The sequence below is a fragment of the Melospiza georgiana genome, chromosome 17 (genome assembly GCF_028018845.1).
Source record: "Melospiza georgiana isolate bMelGeo1 chromosome 17, bMelGeo1.pri, whole genome shotgun sequence".
NCBI lineage: Eukaryota > Metazoa > Chordata > Aves > Passeriformes > Passerellidae > Melospiza > Melospiza georgiana.
In genome coordinates this window covers 1,011,890-1,036,329 of record NC_080446.1, presented here as the reverse complement: position 1 = coordinate 1,036,329, position 24,440 = coordinate 1,011,890, and the positions used below count along the sequence as shown (strand labels likewise).

Genomic DNA, 24,440 nt, shown 5'->3' with positions numbered 1-24,440 from the left:
GCTCAGCACATTCTGTGCTTCTGTGACCAATTTGGATTTCAGACATGGCAGTGCACAAATCACACAGCTCCTGTGCGGCCTCACAGAATTCCCCGATCACTGCCACTGTCCCAGCCCATGGCAGGCAGGGCAGGGTGTCCCAGCCAGGCTCCCACATGGCCATTGCCTCACTCGACGCCTCCTCCCCTCCCTGGGTGCCCCAGCCCCGGCCAGGCTGCGATGGGCACAAGCCAGAGCCAGAGCCAGGCTGGCTAGGAAGGACTCGATGGCTCAACCGGTGCCACCTCCCTGCTCCAGGAGCGCCAGCCCAGAGCACATGGCACAGGACCGTGTCCAGACTGTTCTGGAATGAGACCCCAGAGCTTCTCTGGGCTCCGCTGAGGGCTGGCACTGCCCAGGGCAGCAGCTCTGCCTCCTGTGCAGGGGAATTGCTGGGCTCAGTCCCTGCCCGTGGCTCTGGGGCCATCGCTGGGTCGGGAGAAGAATCTGGGCCTGCCGTGACCCCCTGCACACCGGGACAGGCACGGACAGCTAAGGCTGAGGGCTCCTCTCCAGCCTGAGCAGCCCCAGCTCCCTCAGCCCCTCCTGAGCACGGAGATGCTCCAGGCCCTTCAGCACCCTCGCGACCTCCGACGGAGGCCCGGGCGGCCTCGAGGCCGGCTGGAAGGCCCGTGGGCCGGGCTGGCAGGGCAGAGCGGGCCGGGCGGAGCGGGGCGGGGCGGGAGTGCCCCGGCGCCCGCGGGGGCGGCCCGGACCCGGCCCGGCCGCTGCCCTGAGGCGCCGCCGCCGCCGCACGAGGCCCGCGCGCGCTCCCGGGGCCGCCCCGCGGTCACGTGCGCGCCCCCCCGCGGTCACGTGCCCCGCCCCGCTCGCGCCCCCGCCCCGGCGGCGGCGGCCCCTCAGGACGGGATGTAGTCCCGGCCGGGGGCGCGGCGGAGGGATCCCCGCGCCGGACCCAGCCGCAGGGCGCGGCGCCTCCTAGCGGGGCCGGGGTAGATCCCGCCGCCGCCGCCGCCGCCATGGCCGCGGCCGCCCCGGTGCGCCCCGCGGGGGCCCCCCCGCGGCGGGGCCGTGTCACCGCCCGGTGCCGCGGGCGCGGCGGGGCCGGTCCCGCGGGGACCCCCGGGGCTCCCCCGCCCCCCCGGGGCGCGGCCCCCTCCCCTCCCGCCGGACAATGAGTCCCGTATGCTAATGAGGGTCTGGCGTCACTTCCGCTCTTTCTCGGCCGCCATCTTGGCCCGGGCAGGCTCTGGGCAGCGGGACCCGGCTGTATTGTCTGAGGGGCCCGGGCGCTGCCCCCGCCCGCGCCCCCGCCCCGGGCACCCGGCCCAGTGACCGCCGCCCCCGCCCCCGGGGCCGCTCCGCACCGCCCGCCCCGCACACTGCACCCCCTCCCCGTCATTTCCCCCTTTGTCTCCCCCGCGCCGCCGGCGGCTCCGCTCCGCCCGCCCGCCCCGGGACCGGGCGGCGCCGGGGAGGGTCCGGCGGCCCCCCCCGCCCCAGCCCGCCCTCGCTGCGAGGAGAGCCCGGTCAGGTAGGTGCGAGCGCGGGTCCGCGGTGCGACCCGGGCGGGGACAGCGCCCGACCGCCCCCTCCCTCCCCCGGGCATCCCGCGCCGTGCCCGCCGCCCTGCCCGCCGCACCGGGCGTGCGGAGCTGGCAGCGGCCCCTCCCCGCCCGCACACATGTTGAGGAGCCCCGGCGACTGCGGGGACCGCGGCGCTGCTCCCTCCCCGCCGCCGGCCCCGGCCGCCTCCCTTCCCCACACGGACGTGTCCCGGCAGCCCGAGGGAGCGGGACCGCTTGCTGCCGGCCGCGTCCGGCATCCCGGTGTGCAGCTGCACCGGGCCCCGCCGGCGGAGTTGGTGCTGGAGCGGCCCCGGGGACGCGATGAATGGGAGCAGCCGAGGGGTCCCTGCCCGCGGGAAAAGGCGGGATCCGCCGCTGCCATCCCGAGCCGCAGCCGCGGGATGCGGCGCCGTTGCCTCACCCATCCCTGCCCCGGGCTGCAGTTACCGACGCCCGGTGCTGAGACAAAGGCGGGAGACACCAAACCCGGAGCCCGGCAGCCGCACCGGACAGATACCCCCGTGCCACGCACCCCTTCCCGCGGCGGCTGCAGCCCGGGCGGGGGTTCCCGGACAAGCGGCAGTGTGTGCGCGGTGCCGGGGGCTCGGCGCACCCCCGGTGCCTCCGGGCAGCGGCCGCGGGCGTGACACCCCCGGCCCCCCCGAATCCGCCGCAGCCCGGCCGGGGCGCTGCGCGGCGGCAGCCGGCAGGGGGCGCCCTGCGCGCCGGGCACCGCTGCGGCGCGGGGCGGGGGACGGAGCGGGCACCGGGCGGCTCGGCGCGGGCTCCGGGCCCCTGTCACCGCCCGGCCGGGCTCCGGGCCCCTGTCACCGCCCGGCCGGGCTCTGGGCCCCTGTCACCGCCCGGCCCGGGCTCCGGGCCCCTGTCACCGTCCGGCCCGGGCTCCGGGCTCCTGTCACCGCCCGGCCCGGGCTCCGGGCCCCTGTCACCGTCCGGCCCGGGCTCCGGGCCCCTGTCACCGCCCGGCCGGGCTCTGGGCTCCTGTCACCGCCCGGCCCGGGCTCCGGGCCCCTGTCACCGCCCGGCCGGGCTCTGGGCTCCTGTCACCGTCCGGCCGGGCTCTGGGCTCCTGTCACCGCCCGGCCCGGGCTCCGGGCTCCGGGCTCCGGGCCCCTGTCACCGCCCGGCCCGGGCTCCGGGCTCCGGGCCCCTGTCACCGCCCGGCCCGGGCTCCGGGCTCCTGTCACCGCCCGCCTGGCTGTCCCCACTCTGGGCACGGGGCTGCAGTCCCCGCTGTGGGGCGAGCCTCGAGGGGCTTTGTCTGGGACCGCAGGGCAGAGCCCCCGAACTGGGCGCTGCCAGGTGTTGATGGATGTTGGGTGTATTTAGGCCGTTTGGTAGGTCAGAGAGGTTTGTGTTCCTTGTAGAGAAAGCCCCCTTTTCCTTGAGTTGAGGGGTTTATTTCCCTAGCTGTGTTTCTATTTATTTTTGCTGCTATTTTCTATTTCTTCTTGGAGGTGTGAGGTCCATGCTACCCCACCTGTCAGGGTAGCATGGACCGACCTTAGCTGGCTGCTGTGCAGATCAGCCGTGTGTGCCTCAGCAGTGCTCCCTCCTGCAGGGTCTCCTACTTGGAAAACTTTCACTTCAGGACTCTGCAAACTCATAATCACAAGTTGTCATCCTTCTAGGTGAGAAAGATGGATCAGTCTGCTTAAGAAACAGAAAAGCTTTTTTTTTCCTGCTTTTAATAACGAACCAAACCAAAGCTCGGTTCCTTTGCAGATGTGCAGTTGCAGATGTTGAGCAGTAATTTGATATCAGTAGATGAACATTACCATGGTATGTGCTGAAATCTTAAAGGAGACAACAGAGGAGAATTGTTAAGAGAATTACACCAGATGCTGATGAGTTGTAACATAATGGTTACCTTTTCTGAAGATTTTTACAGCATATATTTCCACCTTCAGTCTAACTAGAGATGTCCTTTTTGATACACAACAAATAACTTGTTCTCCAAAACTGATACTAAGCTAGATGGTTTTGCACTATTTTTGGTAGTTAGATGCCCTTTGCTCAACTTAGCATTATTTCTTAGCTAGCATTCAAGAGTGACTTTTTGGTATCCAGCAGACATGAGATGCTCCCAGGGGACATCTCTGAGATCATTGAAAACTGATACCATTTTAGTGCCCCATTACTAAAAGTAATTTTTTTTTTGTTTTGACTAGAAGCGCTGGTCCTTCAGACAGGTTTGTAGAAGGCATCTCTTTATGTTACCACTGTTTCTGTGTCAGGGTGTGTTGTCATGAAGAGCCTGCAGTGCACTCTGTTAGGCTGAGGGAGGTAGCTGCTGCTGGGTGTGCAGGGGAAGGTGAAAGGTGACTCCTTTGCCTGCAGGTGAGACAGACCCAGTGCCACAGTTGGCAATGAGAAATCTTCACAGGAGAGGAAGACTGAAGAGGAACTTCCTGACTGTTTTGGAAAGTTCATGCCCTGCAGCGTTCAGCATCAGCTGCACACCAGGAAGGTGTGTGTGCTCCTCAGGCTGAGAGCAGGAACGTGATGGATTTTCTGTGTGCAGGGCAGAGGTTGCCAGTGGGCAGAAGTGCTCCCTGCCACTGGCACAGTGGTCCCTGTTAGTGCCACAGCGTGTGGGTTAAGTGTGAGCTCTCACTTGTTGGTGCTGCCCCAGTCCCTGTGCTGTTCTGAGCACTGTGAGCTGGAGGGAAAGGCAGGACACTGTTCTGGGGCTGCTCACACACTGCAGGGTGAATAACGGCTGATTATTCCCAGCTCAGCTTTGCCACGCTGTAATAACATAAATACTGAAAGTAAACACTGAAGTTTACAGTAGAATTCTGGAATACGGAAATGTATCAGAATCTTATCAGTAGTCATAAGTGATATGGTCCAAATGTGTATTTTATAGCTTGTTATTAAGATGGCAGCTGATTTGATTGATGCAAAGAAAGAAATTGAAACAAGTGATTTTGTGGAAGCAAAGATGGTGCTCCTAGGGTAATATGTTTGAGGTAGCTGCAAGTAACATTTAGCAGCTTCATAGGAAATGTGTTGGGGTGGTTTTTGTGGGGTTTTATTTTCAGAAAGGGGAAGTTATCTTTGCTCCGCTACTTGAGGTGTTTAAGGGAGACAAAATTCCATTGGGAATGAACAAAGCAATATCAGATCTGAGGAGGACTAGTTAAAAGTCTGTAGGAGAGGTGCCAGGAGAGGCAGGGAACAGCTCTGGGGCTGCAGCTGCTCACTGTGTTGTTTCACAGGTGCCATTGGAGCTGCTCTACCTGCACGGGCAAAATTGACAAATTTTTAAAAGTCATTAGTGCAGCTGAGTTTGTATATTAATAATGCTACTTGTAGTGGGATTATTTTCTTTAAGATGCACAAACCATTCTTGTTTGAAAAGGCAGCAGCTGACTATGCTGGCCTGTATCTAAACAAGCATCTCACGATTTTTTTTTGTTATATTGAGTCAAGAGCTGCTCTGTGCCCAGATTTGCACACAGACATATATGTATATATATATAGGGTATGGTTCCTATGAACATAATTGTAACAGGATAATTTCTAATGGGGAGATAGTTCTGCTCATAGAAATAAATCTGTTGCTAGTGGTGTTTCTTGATAGTGTAAGAGATGGAGATGACCATGAAAGGTGCTGCTCTGAGTCTCTGCATTGGAAAAAAAGAGCCCTTGTTGATGTTAATTTAGTTTTACTAAAAAGAAATCCTATACCTTCAGTATTTGTGGGAGGTTTACTTTGCCTCACCTGACACATTTGGGAAGAATGCCCTTGCTGCCTAGGCAGGATGGCCACATTGGCCTGTTCCTTTGGAGTTTCAGGAGGAACTGAAGTCTGGTTTGAAAATCAGATGGGTGTTCCAGATTTGAGTAAAGGCTTTCCAGAGGGTGGAACTCCTATTTATCTACCTGAGGGCCACGTGCCTCCAGGCAAGAACTGCATTGTTAGAGCTTCACTGCAGCTCTGGTGTCAGAAGGCAAACTGGAGCTTGTATTTAGTGTCTCTGATTTTCTGTAGTGCTCTTGAATGTGAATGAGGGTTGATGGTTTGGAGTAAGAATGGAGTAAATACCATTTTTTCTGCAGTGACTCACTTTCAGTTACCGCCATTTATATCCTTACTGGGTTTTGTTTTGGTGCTTTTTTTAAGGTGGCATTAGAGATTATTTAGATGAAAACTGAGAGCGGCTGTGGAGTCCAAGGCCTGTGTAGTTGACCTTGTGGACGCATCACACCTACAGATGTATGCAGATCACTTGGCAAAAATCTTTCATTTAATGTCTACTTCTCAAGTTGTATCTAAAACACTCAACCATAAACAGAAATAAAGCAACTGTGTGAGCAGCTGTTCCCTGAGGGAGCACTCCCACTCCTCCAGTGCTGCAGGTGGAGGACAGGGCCTGCTCTCAAGCCTGCCTTCACTTTTGGCTGTTTCTTCCCTGCCCCAGCTCCTCTCTCAGGTCTCAGCCAATGCTGTCTTTCACCCTGTTCTCTCTCTGTGTGCAGTGATTCCTGATGGGACTCTGGATCTCACAGCTTGTGCTCGTGCTGCAGCTGGGCCAAGGAAGCTGTTGGTGATGCAGCTTCATAGCAGCAGCAGTCAGGGGACAAAATGGCTCTGGAAGTCTAAGTGGGCACGATAGCGGTCTTAAAATGCTTTTTCACCTAAATAGTCAAATTCAAGTTCGTGATCTTCTTTTTTGTTTTGTTTCCCATTGCTGCTGCTGTTGCTATGAAGCCCTTTGCCTGTCGAAGGTTCCTGAGGCAGATGGAGGACAGCAGTAGCTGAGGTGGCCCAATGCTGGAATGTAGGCAGGGACTGGAGCCTTGGGAGCTGTGCTTAGGCAGGAGGGGAGAGGTAAGAAATGTGCAGTGTAAGACTGAGCTGGAGCTCTTGTTTACAGCCTTTCCTGTTGTAATGGCAGCGTTGGTGCCTCGCGTGTGTGAAGTGTAAGGCAAGGGAAAACAAGCAGCACCAGCCTCCTTCAGTGCCTATTTTTACCCTTGGAAAACTCAGATGCAGCCAGTTGGCTAGATCCCTCCAGTATCTGCTGGATCTGCTGTCTGAGACAGCGTGCATTGGCGGGGCTTTGGATGGGCTGGGCAAAGTATTGCTGTGCTCTTTTGTGTGCCCGTGGCTGCTGAGGGCACAGCAGGGCTGCTCTGTGCTCTGGGTGTGCATGCCTGAGTGCCTGTGTGTGTCTGTGTGTGTGTCTGTGATTGTGTGTGTGTATCTGTGTCTGTGTGTGTCTGTGTCTGTGTGTGTGGGAGCTGCCAGGGCAGGGCTGGAGCTGCTTCCTGCTGCCCCGGGGCTTGGCTGGAGCCCAGCACCGCTGTTTGGGTGAGGGAAGGAGCTGCTCTGCCCCAAACCACTCCTCTGGCTGTATCAGGGCTCTGCTCTGGCTGTTGACACAGTGCTGATGTCAGGGAACATGACACAGAGGGCAGGGGACCATTTTCACTTGCAGTCTGATCTGGCTGCAGTTTCCCAGTCAGTGTAATCCAATCATAAATTACGTGTATATTGATTATTTGCTTTGTTCTTGCACGTTTTACAGCAACTACTGTGCTGCTTTGTTTAATTACACAAATGTTTTTGTGAGCTTTGGATTGAAAATTTAAAGGTGATTCTTGATTTAATTTAAATGGTAACTGCTCATTCATTAATCATGCTTCTGTTTCCAAAATTATTTTTATTCTGGGATTGCTCATGCTTAGCTACAATCTCGATGAGGATTATTTTGGAATTGTAGAGCATACTCATGCAGCCGTTTTTCCTGATCACTGAGGTGTGGATATCATGGTGTAAGCAAATAATATCCTTTGTGCTTCAATGATCTCCAGGCTGGATTTCAAATTTCTGCAAGATGTGCAGGCTTTATTGCATTTCACACCAAAATCTTTTAGAAAGAGCCCTGAACAAGCCCGACTCTCACACAGAGAATGTGTATTGAATATTGATTTAGCTGCCCATGTTGTGTGCATATAAACATTTATCTGTGAAGGTCTTGAACAGTCACAGAAGATACTCTAAGATGGCAGGAGGTGTGCAAGCATAATTCTGGAGCTGTGTCTCTAATTCAGGATTTCTTGTGCCCTAGAGAATGAACATGATTTCAAAGTGCTTTTCAGAATGCAACAGAGGTTGCCAGAGTTGATGTGGCCTTTATCACGTGTGTTGAAAAGATCCCTGAGAAAACATTCAACAACAGCTACCAGCATTCTTTAACATACCTCAGCCTACATTATCAAAATCAGAAAATGCACCAGTTGTTCCCAGCAGAGCCTGGGGAAGCAGATTGTTCATCAGAACAGAAATAAGGAGTTGTGGTTCCCAGAGCAATCAAAATATGACCATTTTGTATTTCAGATGGGGGCACAGAGATGCCATAGTGCCCAGGACTCCTCCTGCTGAAGCGAAGTTGATGAGGAAACAGTTAATTCCTGCTCAGTTTTGCAGTGAGTGTCCACACCCACCAGATGGAGCTTCGGGCTCCAGTGGAAAATTCCAGAAATTGAGCAAGAATGAGAAGTGTGTGAATGACTTAGGAGATCCCTGTCTGCAGAACTGCAAAAGGAGGTTTTATAGCCTTTAAATAAAGAATGAATGGAGACTGAGGCATGCCAGCCTTACTGATTCCTTTCACTACAACTGCCTTCCATAGCTCTTCCTTGGATGGGAAGTTGGGAGTTCTTAATGCAAGAGTCAAGCTGAGGCTAGGCAGCAAGCCCAAACAAAAAGGTATAAACCAGAGTTTCATAAACCTTTGCTGAAAATTGCCTGTAACCACTGAAACAGGATGTTAAACGTTTTTAGTCTCAGAATTTCCTCCTCAGGATAAGGTGGGGTTTTCTTTAGTACCACATTTTAGATGGACTTCTCTCCTGAGGCCATGTTTGTGTAGGATGCCCTGAGAAGTGGTGTGAAATGGTCCTTATGTTTTGACACACAACTTGAAACTGGTTTTGGAAGTTGCTGATCTAGTCTCTGAAGTGGTTTTTAGTATTTTTAAATCCTTGGCTTTTTGACAGAGGGGCTGTTAACAAACTGCCTGTGTGCCTGTGAGGGAGAGCTGGAGTGTGTCAGGTCTTACAGTGCTTTGTCCAGGTAGCAGCTTGCAGCTGGGGGTTTCCATCAGGGTGATATCCTCAGCTTTAGAGCTGGGCATTCCAGAGGGTGTCACTTAGGGTTTGTGTTGATTCCTGTTTCGTGTGCCCAGCCCTGTTTTGGGTACACACCCGAGCAGGAGGGCTGGGGCTCACTCAGAGCAGGGGGTGCTGGCTCTGCACCCCAAATCCCTGCTGGAGCTGAGCTGTGAGCCCCGGAGCCCTCCCTGCTCTGGGCAGAGCTCCCTGCTGCAGGCGGCCCCTGGGCTGAGGAGGGCTCTCAGCTGGAAGTGTCACTGCTGTTACCAAACAGCCTCCTCGGGATTCCAGCGAATGCATTGCAAAGGAGCCCTCCTTGTCTGGCATGTCTGATGTGCTGCTGAACAAATCTCATTGCCCTCACTACACCAGGCCAGAAATGCTTCAAGGAGGGAAGGGAAGAGTCCTGGGGAAGAAAGTGGAAATGCTCAGTGCCAGCGAGAGGTGTGTTGGAAGAGACTCTTCAACCACTCTCTCTGTACAGGGAGCAGAGAGAGTTGATTGCAACTCTCACTTTCAGGAGGGCTCTCAGTAGTTTCTGTTCTTCCAAATTCTCTCTTCTCTCTGATACTCCTATTCCTTTTTCTGATTCTTCTATTCCAGTTGCTCACTCTTCCCTGAGATAACCCTTGTGCTTCCCATCTATCACTGGTCCTTGCTCAGCTGTCGTGGAATTGTCAGGTCTCAGGGACAGGTCATCACTGTCCTCATGTGAATATAGAATATTCCACACCATCACACCACAGAGCATCATTTAACCTGCATACACGGAGAGGCAGCTTCTCTGTTGCTGTGGGAACCACAGGTTCATTTTCTTGCATATTTTCACTGTCTTTTAAGAGATTTCACTCCGTGTTGCACTACCAGCTTTCTCTGCAAATCTGCTTCATGGCTAGCTTTTAGAGCAGGCTATGAAAGGCAGTTTGCTGGGCAAATTGTTAAAAGTTACCTTGTTTCAAAAGCATCTGGAGTAGGGAAATAAAACACACAGTATCAAGAAACCAAGTGTTATTTCATCTTGCCCTGGAAGATGGAGCTGCTGCCAGCTCTGATGTAAGATTCTGTCTTGGGCTGTTAGGTAGAAACCAGTAACTTCTTCAGCTTGAAATACTGGCAAAATAGTGGCTAAAATCAAAGACGTTTGGATGACATAACATAAGAAGCATGCCAGATGCTCGGGGATCCTTGTCAGCAGCACAGCACAGGGAAATGATCCTCAGTGTCTGGGAGACCCAGCATGGGATGAAGTACTTCCCTGAGCTCAGTATCATCAGCCTGATGCAGTAATTGCCCCTGATCTGCTCTCCAGGCTGATGGGTCCTCACCCAGAAGTGTGTTTGCTGCAGGGAGGACTCCCTGGGAGAGAGCTCATTTGGACTTGCTGGACACACAGGGACACAAAGTCTGCCTTCTGGTCAGAAAATGATCCACTGTGAAACAAAATAACCCATCTTTGTGTGGCTGAGGGTATGGGTGATGCTCTTGTTAAATAAAGCACGTGCAATATTCCAGTATTCAGGTTTGCTGCCATGTGAAGTATTTTAAAAATGTTGTCTTTTTTAATTTCTTAAAATGTTGTAGTGTCTTGTCTTGGAAGTGTACTTGCCAAAGAAAAGCACTCTGTACTTGAGGCTGTTCTGTCTGAGTAATCAAGAGATTAAAATCTGACAATTTATATTGCCTTACTCCCTGGCAGAGTAATTATTAATGACTCAACAAGTTTTGCTTTTATAAACTTTAGATTTGGTAGTTTCAGATTTTATGGCTCTAACAGTACCTGTTGTGTTTCCACTATGTGCAAGACTGACTTTCTGTCCGTGGCTGATGTCATTTGAAGAGGGATCAGTCTTCCCACAAAGTGTGATCATTTACATGTCATTTCCCAAACTGCCCATCCTCTGCCAGTTTTAATCTGGGTGCTTATCAGAGGAATGTGTGTCCTGGGGCTGTGGCTGGAGGCCATGTCACCTGTTGGATGTCCCATTGTCATGTAAGGTGGGACCCGTTTGTAGGGAACCTCCCAGGGAGTGTCCGAGGATGGTGGCAGCGTGGGATGGAGATGGTGGCAGTGCCCGAGGATGGCGCAGTGTCCCTGAGGGGCCAGGCGCAGCTGTGCTGTGCTGCTGATGCCTCAGGTGCGCATGGGGCTGAGGCACAGCACTGCAGAGGGGGATGGAGTGTGAGGAGGAGCGTTGCCAGCCTCTGCCCTGCTGGGTTTGTGCCCTGGGTACCTGAGGTGAAACCTGAGCCCTGCAGAGTCCCCCAGCACAATCGGCACAAAGCTGGAGCACAGACGTGCTCAGACCTGCTGCAGCACAGCTGCCCTGCAGCCCCAGCACAGGCGCGGCTGCGGTTTGTACCTGTCAGTGTGACACTGCCCTTATCACACCCCTTATCTCTTGTCTCTGCTCTCTGTTTTGTCCAGCAGGATATGAGCCTTCCTCTGTGCCCGGGCCTTGGGCTCCCGCAGGGGGTGTAACAGAGCCCCGAGGGGGCGTTCTGCAAGGAGAATTGGCTTTAGAGGCTTGTGCTTGAAGCTTGTCCAATGAGTCTGAGACGCCCAAGCACCATTCATTTTGGAGGTAAATGCTTCATCAGAAGTACTGCAGAGATGGGGAGGAGTAAAGGTTTTCATTTGCCAAAGTATGGGCTAAAAAAGGATAGTTTTGACTGTTTGCTTCTGAGGTTTGGACATTTTGAACTTAAAGGAACACCAACTTGGATTCTAGAAAAATCGAGAGGTTGGGGGCTTTGGGATCAATCACTCTGGCAGCTTCACTGCAGATTAATTGGTTTCCTGGTTTAAAATTCTCACTCTTCTGCCGGTTTAAAACCATCAGAGGTGAAAGCGAAAGCTAGTTTAGTCTGCAAGAGAGATGATTCTGGAATGCTAAACAAACTGGGGGAAACACTCTGACTTGGGATAGGAAAGTTCAAAGATCTGCAATTTAAATTGGATGTCCCTTTAAGTTATTCCTTGGAATATGACATTACTTATTTGAATCTCAAGTGAAATGTTTAATTTTGGAAATTCAGCTGAAATGCTTTTTATTAAGGCATTTTCTATCATTTGTCTATAAACTGATCAGTCAAAGTGGGCTGTATAAACGGAGGGGAGGGGAGAATCCTGTGAAAAGATAAAACCAAAGGGGGAAAAGCTCCCAGCAGCAGAAACAAATGAAAGAAAATACAACAATAACAGATTGAAATGTTGCTACTTGCCTGGGGTGGGGGAGGGAAAATCATTTGCATGATGTGTTTCATGTTATTGTTATTGAAATTGAACCAGGTTACTGATAAAATTGTAATGATAATGTACATTTACAAAGATAATGAGTTAAGTTTGCTCTAGTAAACAGCAGTAATGTCCTGGCACCCAGCCCACAGAGAACTGAAACTGTGGTACAGATTTGCAGTGGCTGGGTGGCACTGAGGGTGTGATCCTGGGCTCCCGTTGCTTTTTGATTTTAATGCCAACTGTTACTGAGAAATATTTAATACCCAAACCCAGGCTGTCTGGTAGAGAGCTACCCACCCTTTTAATGAAGTCATTTTTAGCATAATCTGAATTTCATGTACTAGTGTGTTACCACACTGCATGAAATTTTTTTATTATGGTGTTTGACTCTGCTGCAGCCCTTCCCTTTTAGCATTATTATGGATATTCATAAATTTGGGGTTGAATTATTGGAATGAAAGCCATGGGATCATGATACAGACCTAACAAAGGCAATAGACCAGAGTAGAGGGTTAAAGTGTGTGGGGTGGGATGTATTGTAGGGGAAAGGAACAGCTTGTAGAATAAGGGTTTGAAACATTGCTTTTTCTGTAGGAAAAAGATGGAGTATTGCATGCTGGGAACAAGTGCTTTCCATAAGGTAGCTAAATTTTAAAAGTACATTTGTTTCATTTTGTTTTAGGCTTTGCTTAAGTATTGTAATCTAGTAATTTTGTCATTTCTGCAGTTTTCATTCTGATTAGACCTCTGCAAATCTTTCTTCAAAACTTAACAAAAACCCAACCAAAGAACTCAAACCTGGCCTACAACTGCAGTTTTCCTTTTCTGAAACATTGCTCAGTGTGTACAGAAAAATATTTAAAGGTTATTAATAATGATATAAATTCTTCTATGATTTCAAAATTGCAGGTACTAACACTTTTACATATGAAAATGTGAATGTGTTGGGTGACTACAGAGAAATGACCAAAAGTAAATACAGTTTGGTAAATGTAGTCTCCATTGACACCTCTCTAGAAACAAAATGCCCCAAGCCTCAAAACACCAGCCCCAAGAAGCCCCACCCCTCAGGAATGCTGTCAGCAGAAACTCCAAGTAAATAGTCTCATTTTTTTCCCTTTGTTCCTGTGAATAGCAAGACATAACACACTTGGAGGAAGTCTGGGTAGATGAGTCAGGACTTATTTCATTAACTGCAGTTAAATGTTTTGGCCAGGTTTCCCCAGGAAACAAAGTTTACACAATTTTTCAGATTGTGGCTTGTCTCTTAATCCCCCTTCCCTCCTCCCAGACAAGAGAGCCATTCTCACCCAAACTGGGTGGAGATGGAGGTCTGGAAAGAAAAATTAGCACCTTTAAATTGGATTAAATGCATCCCTCCAGGAAGAGAGGGGACTGGTTTGAAGGTCCCCAAGTTCACACCTCTGTCCACCCACAGCCTGTTCCTCAGCGAGAGCAGCAAAGCCGAGGGGCTGCCAGAGGCTCTGGGGGAGGAGGAGCTGCAGGGAGGGGACAGAAATGCCACTGCCACTGCCCAGCCGGGGCTCCTGGGGTCACTGAGGGGCTGCTGCGGTGGCTCCTGGGGCTGGCCCGGCCTGGGCTCACCCGGGGCCTGGCCTGGCCCGGCTCGGAGCGAGCCCCGGCTCAGGAGGGAAGAGGAGGAGCAGGGCATTGCCTGGGTGTGAAGTGTGGAGCTCCAGGTGAGCTGTTGTGCCTGACTGGGTGCATGTTCAGAGTGCGTCATTCCATGGATACGATGTTATTGCAGGTACAGCAGCAGCTCATGATGCCCCGTAAAGCTTTTCTTTCCCAGAAAGAAAAGCAGGCTCGTGCCAGGGAAAGAGATATGTTAAAAAAGAGGAGGAGGCGACAAGACTATCTCAAAAGAAGCGTGGAGCCGCAGAAAAATGCAGAAACAATAAAATGGCACAGGGATGATGAGAAGAGGAGAGAAAATGAGCAAGTTAAGGACAAAGATATCAAGAAGCGGTGGAGACAGGATGAGAGAGAACGACGAAAGAATGTGGACGCTATGAATTGGCACAGGGAAGAGGAGAAATGGGAAAATGAGCGAGGTAAGGACCAAGGAGGCTAAGAACCAGCCAAGAAAGGAGAGGGGGAAGGAGCTCGGAAAGGCTGGACCTTGTGAAGCAGCAGAGCATGATGAGGGGGAGAGGGGAAAACAGAGTAAGAGCAGTTGTGTTTTATAAGCATGCACAGAAATAACAGCAAATAGTATTGTTTAGTTCAAAATTGGTTAAAAATCTGCTTTAATGAACTAGAGCTCTTACACTGCTGATTATTTTAGAAAGACAAGATTGAGTTGAGTCACGATGGGACAGAACAGGCTGAGGTTGTACCTTGCTAATACAAATGTCTGTGTTGCACACTTGTTCACACCTAATGCTTTGTTCAACAGGGTGGTTGGTAATTCTGGTTGTCAGACAGATCACCAAAAAGTTCATGTTTTCATAGTAGGAATAAATGAGAACATTAGGAAGGGAAGGGTGAACCTCGTGTGCTCATAAGAGAAATTAAAACTGATGCTATATTTCATTCTTTTTAATCATGTACAAGAGGGTTGAAATCACATCTGCAGTTTTATCCCGAGGTCACTTATTTAGTGAAAATTGAATGGAAGTGTAAATTTCATGGAATGCTTTTAAGAAACATTCAGCTCAAGAGATAAAATGAAGAAATTAGAAGACATTAAGAAGAAATTCTTCCCTATGAGCCCCTGCCAGAGGTACCCCAGGGAAGCTGTGGCTGCCCCGTGCCTGGAAGTGTCCAGAGCCGGGTTGGATGGGGCTTGGAGCAACCTGGGATAGTGGAAGGTGTCCCTGCCCATGGCAGGGGGGAGCTGGATGGACTTTAATGTCCCTTCCCACCCAGGCCATCCCACAGTGATCCTATGAAGAAATTACCTTAGGTGCAGGAGGGGTAGCTGGAGTGGCCTCCTGAAGAGCCCTGGCCACCTCGTACAGGGGTGGGTGCCTGAACGAGATAAAAGGCTTATTTCTGGCTGCAAAGCATTGTTTTACTCTGCAGCCTGTGACAGTAGAAAGCCATTGTTCTTGGTTGTTCTGTACCAAAGCTGAGACATCAACCAAGTGCAGTGCTGGGGCTGAGATCAGAGGGAGGGCTCTGTGCACTGGCACAGGAATGCAGTCAAGAAAACATTCACTGTTGCAAATGTGAAGTGAGAACTTAGAGTGTGGTGCTTCTAAGTTAGTTATCTTCTGCTCTTTCATAACTTGTCTTTTCTGCTTGCATTTGGCTACTGAATCGTTCTAGGAGTCAGTACCTGGTTGTGGACAGGACCTTTATGCTGGAAACTGCACAGACAGAGCAAAGGAAGGTTCCAGATACTGCTCACAGTCCCTGTGCTTCCTTTGCCATTCCCTTGTGGCTGGTGCAGCCAGTTTGTGTACACACACACTGGACATGAGAGAGAGCTTTGGGATATGCCTTCTGAGGCACCTGAGGATCCTACCTGGAGATTTCAAGTCAGGGTGTTGCTGGGGTTGGTTTTAAGCAGTCATTTATTCATTCCACCCAGCACTTCAGTGTAGGTTGATGTGGTCAGAGATGCTCCAGGTGTCTTCCCTTAAACATCAGCTTTTGGCCAGATAAAGGATGCCTCATTTCCAGGGCAGCATTAATGCCTAGATGATGATTTGAGAGGCTGCTTAATCCCAACTGCTTTTATGTCCCCATCCAAGGAGGTGCCAGCAGAGTGATGTTTACATTACAGCTGCAGTTACTTGCTGTAAATAGAAATGGATGGAGATGCTAAAAGCTTTTGTTGTAGTCACAGCCTGTAATAATATCAGACTGTATCTGACTCTCCACTCACTAAGATTAAATAGTCAGACATTTCCTAAATAAAATTAACTGTGTATGCCTAAGGATGAGGGGTTTTGTTACAATGAGGTGAGTTGGATTCAGCTGCCCGGCAGAACTTGCAAAGTAAGGTTGATGTAAAAAGCTGGAGTTTGAAAGTTCAGGTTTCAGGTGTGAAGATCCAGCTGTGTCCTCTGCTATGGTGGGTGGTGATAGGTAGTTCCAGGGAATTTCATGTCTGTAAAATTTGACTGAGGCAGGCAAAGGGCAGTGGCAAGAAGATGCTGCAGATAGACCAGAGATGTTGTTTTCAGGCAGTTGGAAATAATTTGGTTTCTTTGAGTTTCTGTACATCGTGGTACCTGTGGCCTGTTCAGCTGTATCAGATACAGGATTAAGAGAAAGCATTTGATGCCTTTGCTGAAGAAGCTCAGTGGAATTTTGAAATTAGCTGTTAGGTACCAAGTAGTACTGTGAGACTTGTGCCTGACTCAGGTGTACAAGTGATCAGTGCCTGCAGACAAGCTCTACACTGACTCTGGCTGTGTCATGAGACAAGAAATGCTTTTCTTTGCAAGCACAGGGCTTCACTCTAACAGCTTCAGCCAGTTAAAGCTCTGACTACAGTGGAGGGAGGAAACAGCATTAATTTCTTACCCTACCTACAGCAGAATAGAAGAAGCATCTTTATCACTGAAGAGACACTGAAATCTCTTGCAAGACTGACACAAACCTTGAAGCTCAGCTTGCCAGTTTTCAGATCCGTTGGGATACATTGCACAGGAGAGAATTGAGTTCTGAAGTACTTCAGTGTAGGGCTGGTAAAGACAGACACTGAAGAAATTAAAGTTATTTCCAGAGGCAGCCCATTGCTCCTGCAGTAGCTGTTCCATCAGTGTGCTGCCCTTTCAGCATTGCCCTGTGCAGCCTCATGGGCAGCCTCAGCAAGGAACAGGCCAGAGAATGTAAGTGTGTTAGGGAATGGCACAGCTCTAGGACCAGTTCTGTGGGGGAATAAGGCAGTTAATTACTGATAATTAAAAGTGCAGTATTATCAAACAAAACACATTTGACTTAAACCTTTCTCTTGCTCTTCTTTTCCAATAGAAACTATGTTCCAACTTCCTGTCAACAACCTTGGCAGTTTAAGAAAGGCCCGGAAAACTGTGAAAAAAATACTTAGTGACATTGGTTTGGAGTATTGTAAAGAACATATAGAAGTAAGTATGGCACCTCCAAGGGTTAGAGCTAAAATGCTGCAGAGTCAGGGGGACAGGGAGATATTTGTGTATGCCGTGATTTTTGTTTAGACTCGTTTTAAGTTCCACACAAAGTAGGAGTTAATTAGAAACTTGAGATATAATGTGCCTGTAAACACTTCTAGAAACATTAGTGGCTACTGAAACCCAGGAATGCTGGAAGAAGCAGGATGGGTGTGGGATATTGGGGCAGAAATGGGTCTGAGGTTTTCAGGAAGTGTTTGTGCTGCAGCAGGTCCTGAAGTTACAGAATCACCTCTGTGCCTGGGTCAGGCTGCCTTCATGCCAACGGCGAAATGCCAAAGAAATGCTTCATAAGATAATTTTTAAAATAAGAATTAGGAGTCTTGGACATCACCCATGTCCAACTTTAAAAGCTTCCTGTGTGAAATTAATTAAAAGCCAAACAAAACCAATCAAACAAAATAAATACCACACCACCACCCTCAGAAAAAGCAGCCAAAAAACCCCAAAGCCACACATCAGTTTGGGAATGCTTTTCTCCAGGATTGCTTTTGGAATGAGATGAGTTTGTAATTACAGTGTAGGCTGGTCAGGAGGATGAGTGGTGAAGATGTTTTGCAGGTGTTTTGTGATATGGAGAATATTCAGAGCTCTTCCCCTCCCAGGAGGTGCTCTCCAAACTCCCCCCTGCCCTGAGTGATGTTCTCTGCCTTGGCCAGCAGCACCTGGGAGGGTGCAGGGGTGCTCAGGGATTGCTTAAGGGAGCCCTTGGGCCTTGCTTCTGACTCTCTGTCCTCTCTTCCCATCTTCCCTTCTCCAGGATTTTAAGCAGTTTGAACCTAATGACTTTTATTTGAAAAACACTACATGGGAGGATGTGGGACTGTGGGACCCATCGCTTACAAAAAACCAGGTTGGTAAGAGTTTCACTTGACACTGAGGCTGGAGTAGGTCATGCTGAAGGGCATTTCCCAGACATGCCAAGAGCTTTTCCTGCAGTTTTCCTCACTGATTTTCAGGTGTTGGCAGCTCAAGGGGCAGCAAAAAGCTATGTGCTTTTTTTCTTACTTTTGTGAAGTTGTTCCTGGTGTGTGTCTCAGGATCCTGGGTGGCCAGTGCTGCAGAGCTGGTGGGTCCTTGCTCAAGTCAAACAGCTGCACCTTCGGAGCCCATTCCCACCTGTTCCCAAGCCTAGCACAATTTCACCAGCCCTCTGGCCAAAGGATCAACAACTTTATACAATTGGCAATGGGTCTTTCACCTTTCCTTAGATGTTTTATTCCTGGTTTCCATCCCTTCCAAAGCTGTTTCCCTGGATGGTGCTGCTTAGTGCAGGGTCACTGTCAGTGCAGCTCTGGGTCCCACAGGCTGTGTCCCACATCTGCTTTGGGCATTTCTAGTTCTGCTCAGCAGCTCAGTGGCACTGCAAGTCCTGCTGTTGTGATGTTTCTGAGCCAGTAATAAAGGAATTTTGAGTTGAGCCAGCACTGGAGGGAGGAGATGATGCTGTTGATTCAAGCAAGTGATGTGGGCTGCAGCATCCTCTGCTGGGGCTGCAGGACAGAGTCATCCCAGCAGTGAGAGGTCAGAAACCTCTCTAAAAAGGAATCCCTGTGTGAGCACCTCAGAGCTCAAGTAGAGGAAACTGGGACCCATCCTCTCATGGATTCCTAGTGTGACTCTGAAAATTACCATTTAGTACTGTCTTGCATAAAATACACTGATGTCCCTTTTTCTAGGTAACCCAGAATAAAAATTGTAATATAAGAGGAGACAGCTCTTGGTTGTTTTTTTTTGTTGGAGCCAGTTTCCACCAGGTGTGTGAGGCTTCAGCAGGTGGCCAGAGCAGATATTCCGGCTTCCTTCTGCAGTGCAGCTCTCCAGCTCCCTCACCTGTGACGTGTGTGTAGCTCGGTGCACAGGACTTGTTCTGACACTCAGGAGGAACCTGTGCTATTGAAGTGTGTAATGGATAAAGACACTGAAATAGCTGAAGTTATAGATCCATATTACATCTCTCAAGTTTGGCAGATTCAGGTGGGCAGTATCTCATCTGGTTACAGTCTCATTTCCTCAAACAGTCCTGCTTGGCTTTCCCCCAGAGAGGAGCTCACAGAAACCTTTTCTTGTAGCTCAGCTACAGGGAGGAGGCTTTTTGTGAGCAGTAGGGAAAGACACTTCTGACTCAGCCTCACCTGCCGAGGTCATGGCTAAACCCCTGAGGGACCCCTTGGCACTCAACACATCATGTGTGTGTTCATGTGAGCAGCTTTTTAGGGGCTGATGCAGTCCAGAAGTGGGAGAGAAGTGAATTGAAGGTTTGAGGCAGTTGCAGGGGACTCGTGAGTGTGTTCAGAAAGGTTGTGTAGAGAATACCATGGGTGTTATTTTGCTGAGAAGTGCAGTTGAATATTTAGTCTGTGCTCTGTTCTCTGTTCAAGGACTATCGGACAAAGCCCTTTTGCTGCAGTGCATGTCCCTTCTCCTCGAAGTTCTTTTCAGCCTACAAAAGCCACTTCCGGAATGTTCACAGCGAAGACTTTGAGAACAGGATCCTGCTCAACTGCCCCTACTGTACCTTCAACGCGGACAAAAAGACTTTGGAAACGCACATTAAAATATTCCATGCTCCCAATGCCAGTACACCGAGTGGAGGCATCAGCACTTTCAAAGATAAAAACAAACACGAGAGCCTTAAACCCAAGCAGGCTGACAGTGTGGAACAAGCTGTTTATTACTGTAAGAAGTGCACTTACCGTGACCCGCTCTACGAAATCGTTCGAAAGCACATTTACAGGGAACATTTTCAGCACGTTGCTGCTCCTTACGTAGCCAAGGGAGGCGAAAAGTCCCTCAACGGTGCGGTTCCGTTGAGCTCCAGTGCCCGAGAGGAGGGGGGTATCCACTGCAAACGATGCCTTTTCATGCCGAAATCCTACGAAGCTTTAGTCCAGCACGTGATCGAAGACCACGAACGGATCGGGTACCAGGTCACGGCAATGATAGGTCACACCAACGTGGTGGTTCCCAGATCCAAACCTTTGATGCTAATAGCTCCCAAACCCCAGGATAAAAAGCCTATGGGACTCCCTCAGAGGATGGGTGCCCTGTCTGCTGGCAGCGTCCGCTCGCTCTCGTCACAGCAGATGATGAACAGACTCACTATACCAAAGCCCACGTTAAACTCTGCAGGAGTCAATATGATGTCAAACGTTCACCTACAGCAGAACAATTACGGGGTTAAATCAGTTCCCCCCAGTTATGTTGGTCAGCCGGGGGGGAGGCTCAGCCTCAGTGGCAATGCAGCTGTTTCTCTTTCCCAACAATCACAAAGCATGAAACAGTTTTCAGCGAGTGGCAATGGAAGGCCTTACACGCTGGGAGGGGAGCAGAGGTCCCAGGCCTCAGCCAGGTACTCGCTGCAGTCTGCCAACTCCTCCTCACTGTCGTCGGCACAGCTCAAACAGGCGTCGCTGTCGCAGTCCCAGGCATCCAGAGCTCTGGGGCAGTCTGGCTCCAAATCCCCCGTGGCTGCTACAGGTCCTTCCGCTGTCAACACCTCATCCACGCAGAAGTGGAAAATCTGTACAATCTGCAATGAGCTGTTCCCCGAAAACGTGTACAGCGTCCACTTTGAGAAGGAGCACAAGGCCGAGAAGGTGCCTGCGGTGGCCAACTACATCATGAAGATCCACAACTTCACGAGCAAATGTCTCTACTGTAACCGCTACCTGCCCACGGACACGCTGCTCAATCACATGCTGATCCACGGGCTCTCCTGCCCCTACTGCCGCTCCACCTTCAACGACGTGGAGAAGATGGCTGCCCACATGCGCATGGTGCACGTGGACGAGGAGATGGGACCTAAAACTGACTCCACCCTCACCTTTGATTTGACATTGCAGCAGGGCAGCCACACGAACATACACCTCCTTGTCACCACCTACAACCTGCGGGATGCTCCTGCCGAATCCGTAGCTTACCACGCTCAGAACACCCCCCCGGTCCCCCCAAAACCGCAGCCCAAAATCCAGGAGAAATCTGACGTACCCGTCAAAAGTTCTCCGCAAGCAGCAGTGCCCTACAAAAAAGATGTAGGGAAAACTCTGTGTCCTCTGTGCTTTTCGATCCTAAAAGGCCCCATCTCCGACGCACTGGCACATCACCTCCGGGAGAGGCACCAGGTGATTCAGACGGTTCACCCCGTGGAGAAGAAGCTGACCTACAAGTGCATCCACTGCCTGGGCGTGTACACGAGCAACATGACGGCCTCCACCATAACGCTGCACCTGGTGCACTGCAGGGGCGTGGGCAAGACCCAGAACGGGCAGGACAAAGGGACCTCGTCCCGGCTGGGCCAGTCCCCCGCGGCCGCGCCGCTGAAACGCGCCTACGAGCACATGGAGTTCCCCCTGATGAAGAAGAGGAAGATGGACGACGATGACTCCCCCTCTGCCTTTGAGGAGAAGCCTGAAGAACCTGTAGTTCTAGCACTGGACCCCAAGGGTCACGAAGATGATTCGTACGAAGCCAGGAAAACGTTTCTTACAAAATATTTCAATAAGCAGCCCTACCCCACTCGGAGAGAGATCGAGAAGCTGGCGGCCAGTTTGTGGCTCTGGAAATCTGACATCGCGTCTCACTTCAGCAACAAAAGGAAGAAATGTGTCAGGGATTGTGAAAAGTACAAACCTGGGGTGCTGCTGGGCTTCAACATGAAAGAGCTGAACAAAGTCAAACACGAGATGGATTTTGATGCTGAATGGCTGTTTGAAAACCACGACGAGAAGAGTTCCAGGGTCAATGTCAGTAAGACTGTTGATAAAAAAATCAACTTAGAAAAAGACAATGACAGTTCCTCAGACAGCTACGAAAACCTAGAGGAGGAATACAGCGAGAGCCGCAGTCCCTTTGGCCAGCGTGTCTCTGACATGGGTGGGAAACCCTCGACAGACAGCACAGTGCAGGACCCCCAGGACAGCTTAGCCAAGGAAATCCTGGAGGAAAACACACTACAGTCTCCAGAGAAGGCTGAGCAAAAACAAGAGGAATGCTCTAAATACGAAGAGATAATTGCTGCTGAAGAGCCCACAAAACTGGTGGGTGACGTTTCAGATAGTGAAGGTGATCAGGATGAGCAGGAAGATGCAGTGGAGTGGAAGGATGGAGCTTCCCAGTCTGAAAGCGGGCCTGGCTCCCAGCAGGTTTCGGATTTTGAAGATAACGCATTGGAGGTAAAACCAGAAGTGTGGACAGATGAATCTTCCCAAAGCGAAGATGCCGGGGGCAGTAAACCCGCTGTGGAGGCCAAGGGGGGTGGATCTGAAAGCGATGAAGAACAGTCAAAGTGGAAGAATCGTTCCTATGGAAAAGTAGAAGGGTTTTGGTCCAAGGACCAGTCGCAATGGAAAAACGCCTCCGAGCTGGAGGAGAGCCTGGCCAGCGAGCAGATGGAGTGGCAGAGCAGCACAATGGACAGCGAGGACGGCGAGGCCTTCGGGGCCGTGGGGGCCGAGCCCATGCACGGCAGCCTGCCCGGGGTGGAGCTCAGCAGCCAGCAGGCGTGAGCAGCCCTGGGCCTGGCACTGCCCGGGCGCCGCTGCCCTGCCAGCTGCTCCTGCTGCCCGGGCTCGTGTACAGATCTGCTGGCCCAGGGGCTGGGGGCTCCTGCTGGCACGAGCACAGTAACTTCATGTGAAAATGGATACGCTGGTGGCTCCAGAATGCACACAGAGAAAAGCAGAGGATTATTTTATCTGCATTTCCAGCCCTCCCTTCACCTCGTCCATGTTGAGTTGTGTCTTTCCAAGGGCCCCTCTCCGGTAGCGCCGTGCCAGCGACCCGGTGCCCTGTATAGCAGACTCTGGGCAAATGGAGTTTTCATGTATCATTCTGAATAGTTGAAATGTATATTTGTACAGTCTTTTAGACCTATTCAAGTGAAGCTTATGGAACTGTTCTTGTGTACCCATCATAGATCTGTTTCTCTTTTTTAGTGTTGCCCTGCTGTGTAATAAATGCTGTATCTAGTTTCCCTAGCAAAGCTTGAGACTGCTCTAGTATGAATTTTGACAGACTTAGTTTTTGCACATAACCTTGTACAATCTCCAACCAGAGGCCAGCAACATAAAAATATATCTGGGCTCTGTTGTATTATAGAATTTTCTTGTTCTGAATATCCTTGACATGACAACTGATGACAAACATATTTCAGAGCCATTTTCTGAAATCTTTTAAGCTAAAAAAGAAAAATCACATGCAAGAAACAAGTTTGCAGCTACTAATTTTGACACCTTTTAGATCTGTATAAAAGTGTATTGTGTTGAAGCAGCACACTGAGACAAAGTGCTGGATTTGGATATTTAGTTTTATCTTTAGTTAACACCAACAAGGTGTTGTATTCATTTATACCATCTAATATATGACACACTGTTGTAGTATGTATAATTTTGTGATCTTTATTTCCCTTTGTATTCTTCATTTAAGCATCTAAATAAATTGCTGTATTGTGCTTAATGTAAATATTTGCTTTATTACATGCAAGTGCTCCATTCCTGGTTGGTAAATCCAACCTCACTATATTCATTCCTCCTTTTTTGCCTCTGTTTTTCCAAGTGCTCCCCAGCCCTGCTGGGGCCTCTCTGTTTAGTACTTACTGAGTACTTATCTCCTTCAAGGTTACTGAGAATGTGCAGAGTAACTTGGGCTGAAATGTGTTGTTCCTGTTCAGTGCTGTAGAACACAGTTATAAATAGCATTGTACTGGTTTGCTTGTTCTGCATCCTGGGGAAAGGAGATCTGTGGATTCCTCAATGAACGGAGATCTGATTTCACCTGGAAAATCCTCCCCTGAGTGTGCAGAGCTCTGGGCCTGGGGGCAGGAGGGCAGTGCTTTGGAATACTGACCCTTCACAAGGGGAGCACAAGCCTGGAAGGTAAAGTAAACTGGACACCAGAAAAACTGAACTGGAGTTTGTTAAAAGCTGTGCCTGGTTTGGCCAGGCCAGGCCTGCAGTGTGGGCTCTGGGCAGGGACCTGAGGGGATTCACTGAGATGCTGCTGTGATGAGATAAGAACTCTGTGCAGTGGGGAAGTGCAGCAGCCTTTATCTGTTTAGCAATGACTCAAACAACTTTTTATCCTTTTATCAATGTGCATCACACTTGTCTCAGTACCTGCTAAGGCAATGTTAGTGTTAGCAAACTTTATAGTTAAAAATCAGATTGCAGTGTTCTGAAGTCCTGGGTGTAGTCAGTGAAATGTAAGACTGAAATATGAACTCTTTAATAGTGTTTCATTTGCCAGAAAATTCCAGGAAGTACTATTTTATACAGTGATTAAATTAAAGGTCTTGTACACAACCATTCTCTTACCAGGATATCAAGAAGGATGGAGGGTGGTTATTTAAAGTCTTGGCAT

The 24,440-nt window shown here is 50.3% G+C and overlaps 1 protein-coding gene across 3 annotated transcripts; it reads left to right on the top strand.

The window, feature by feature from the left end:
- Nucleotides 1-1,448: 1,448 nt before the first annotated feature.
- On the top strand, nt 1,449-23,543 carry ADNP (activity dependent neuroprotector homeobox). 3 transcript variants are annotated; one of them, XM_058035976.1, is made up of 6 exons: nt 1,449-1,534; nt 11,146-11,299; nt 13,724-14,030; nt 16,906-17,018; nt 17,842-17,934; nt 19,463-23,543. In XM_058035976.1, exons 3-6 carry the CDS (start codon nt 13,739-13,741, stop codon nt 22,586-22,588), a joined length of 3,624 nt encoding a protein of 1,207 aa, XP_057891959.1. In that variant the 5' UTR covers nt 1,449-1,534; nt 11,146-11,299; nt 13,724-13,738; the 3' UTR covers nt 22,589-23,543. The 3 variants fall into 3 exon arrangements, with proteins under 3 accessions (XP_057891959.1, XP_057891960.1, XP_057891961.1); XM_058035977.1 differs by having other exon boundaries at nt 1,457-1,534; nt 11,143-11,299; XM_058035978.1 differs by lacking the exon at nt 1,449-1,534 and adding an exon at nt 6,273-6,429 and having other exon boundaries at nt 11,143-11,299.
- Nucleotides 23,544-24,440: the final 897 nt, after the last annotated feature.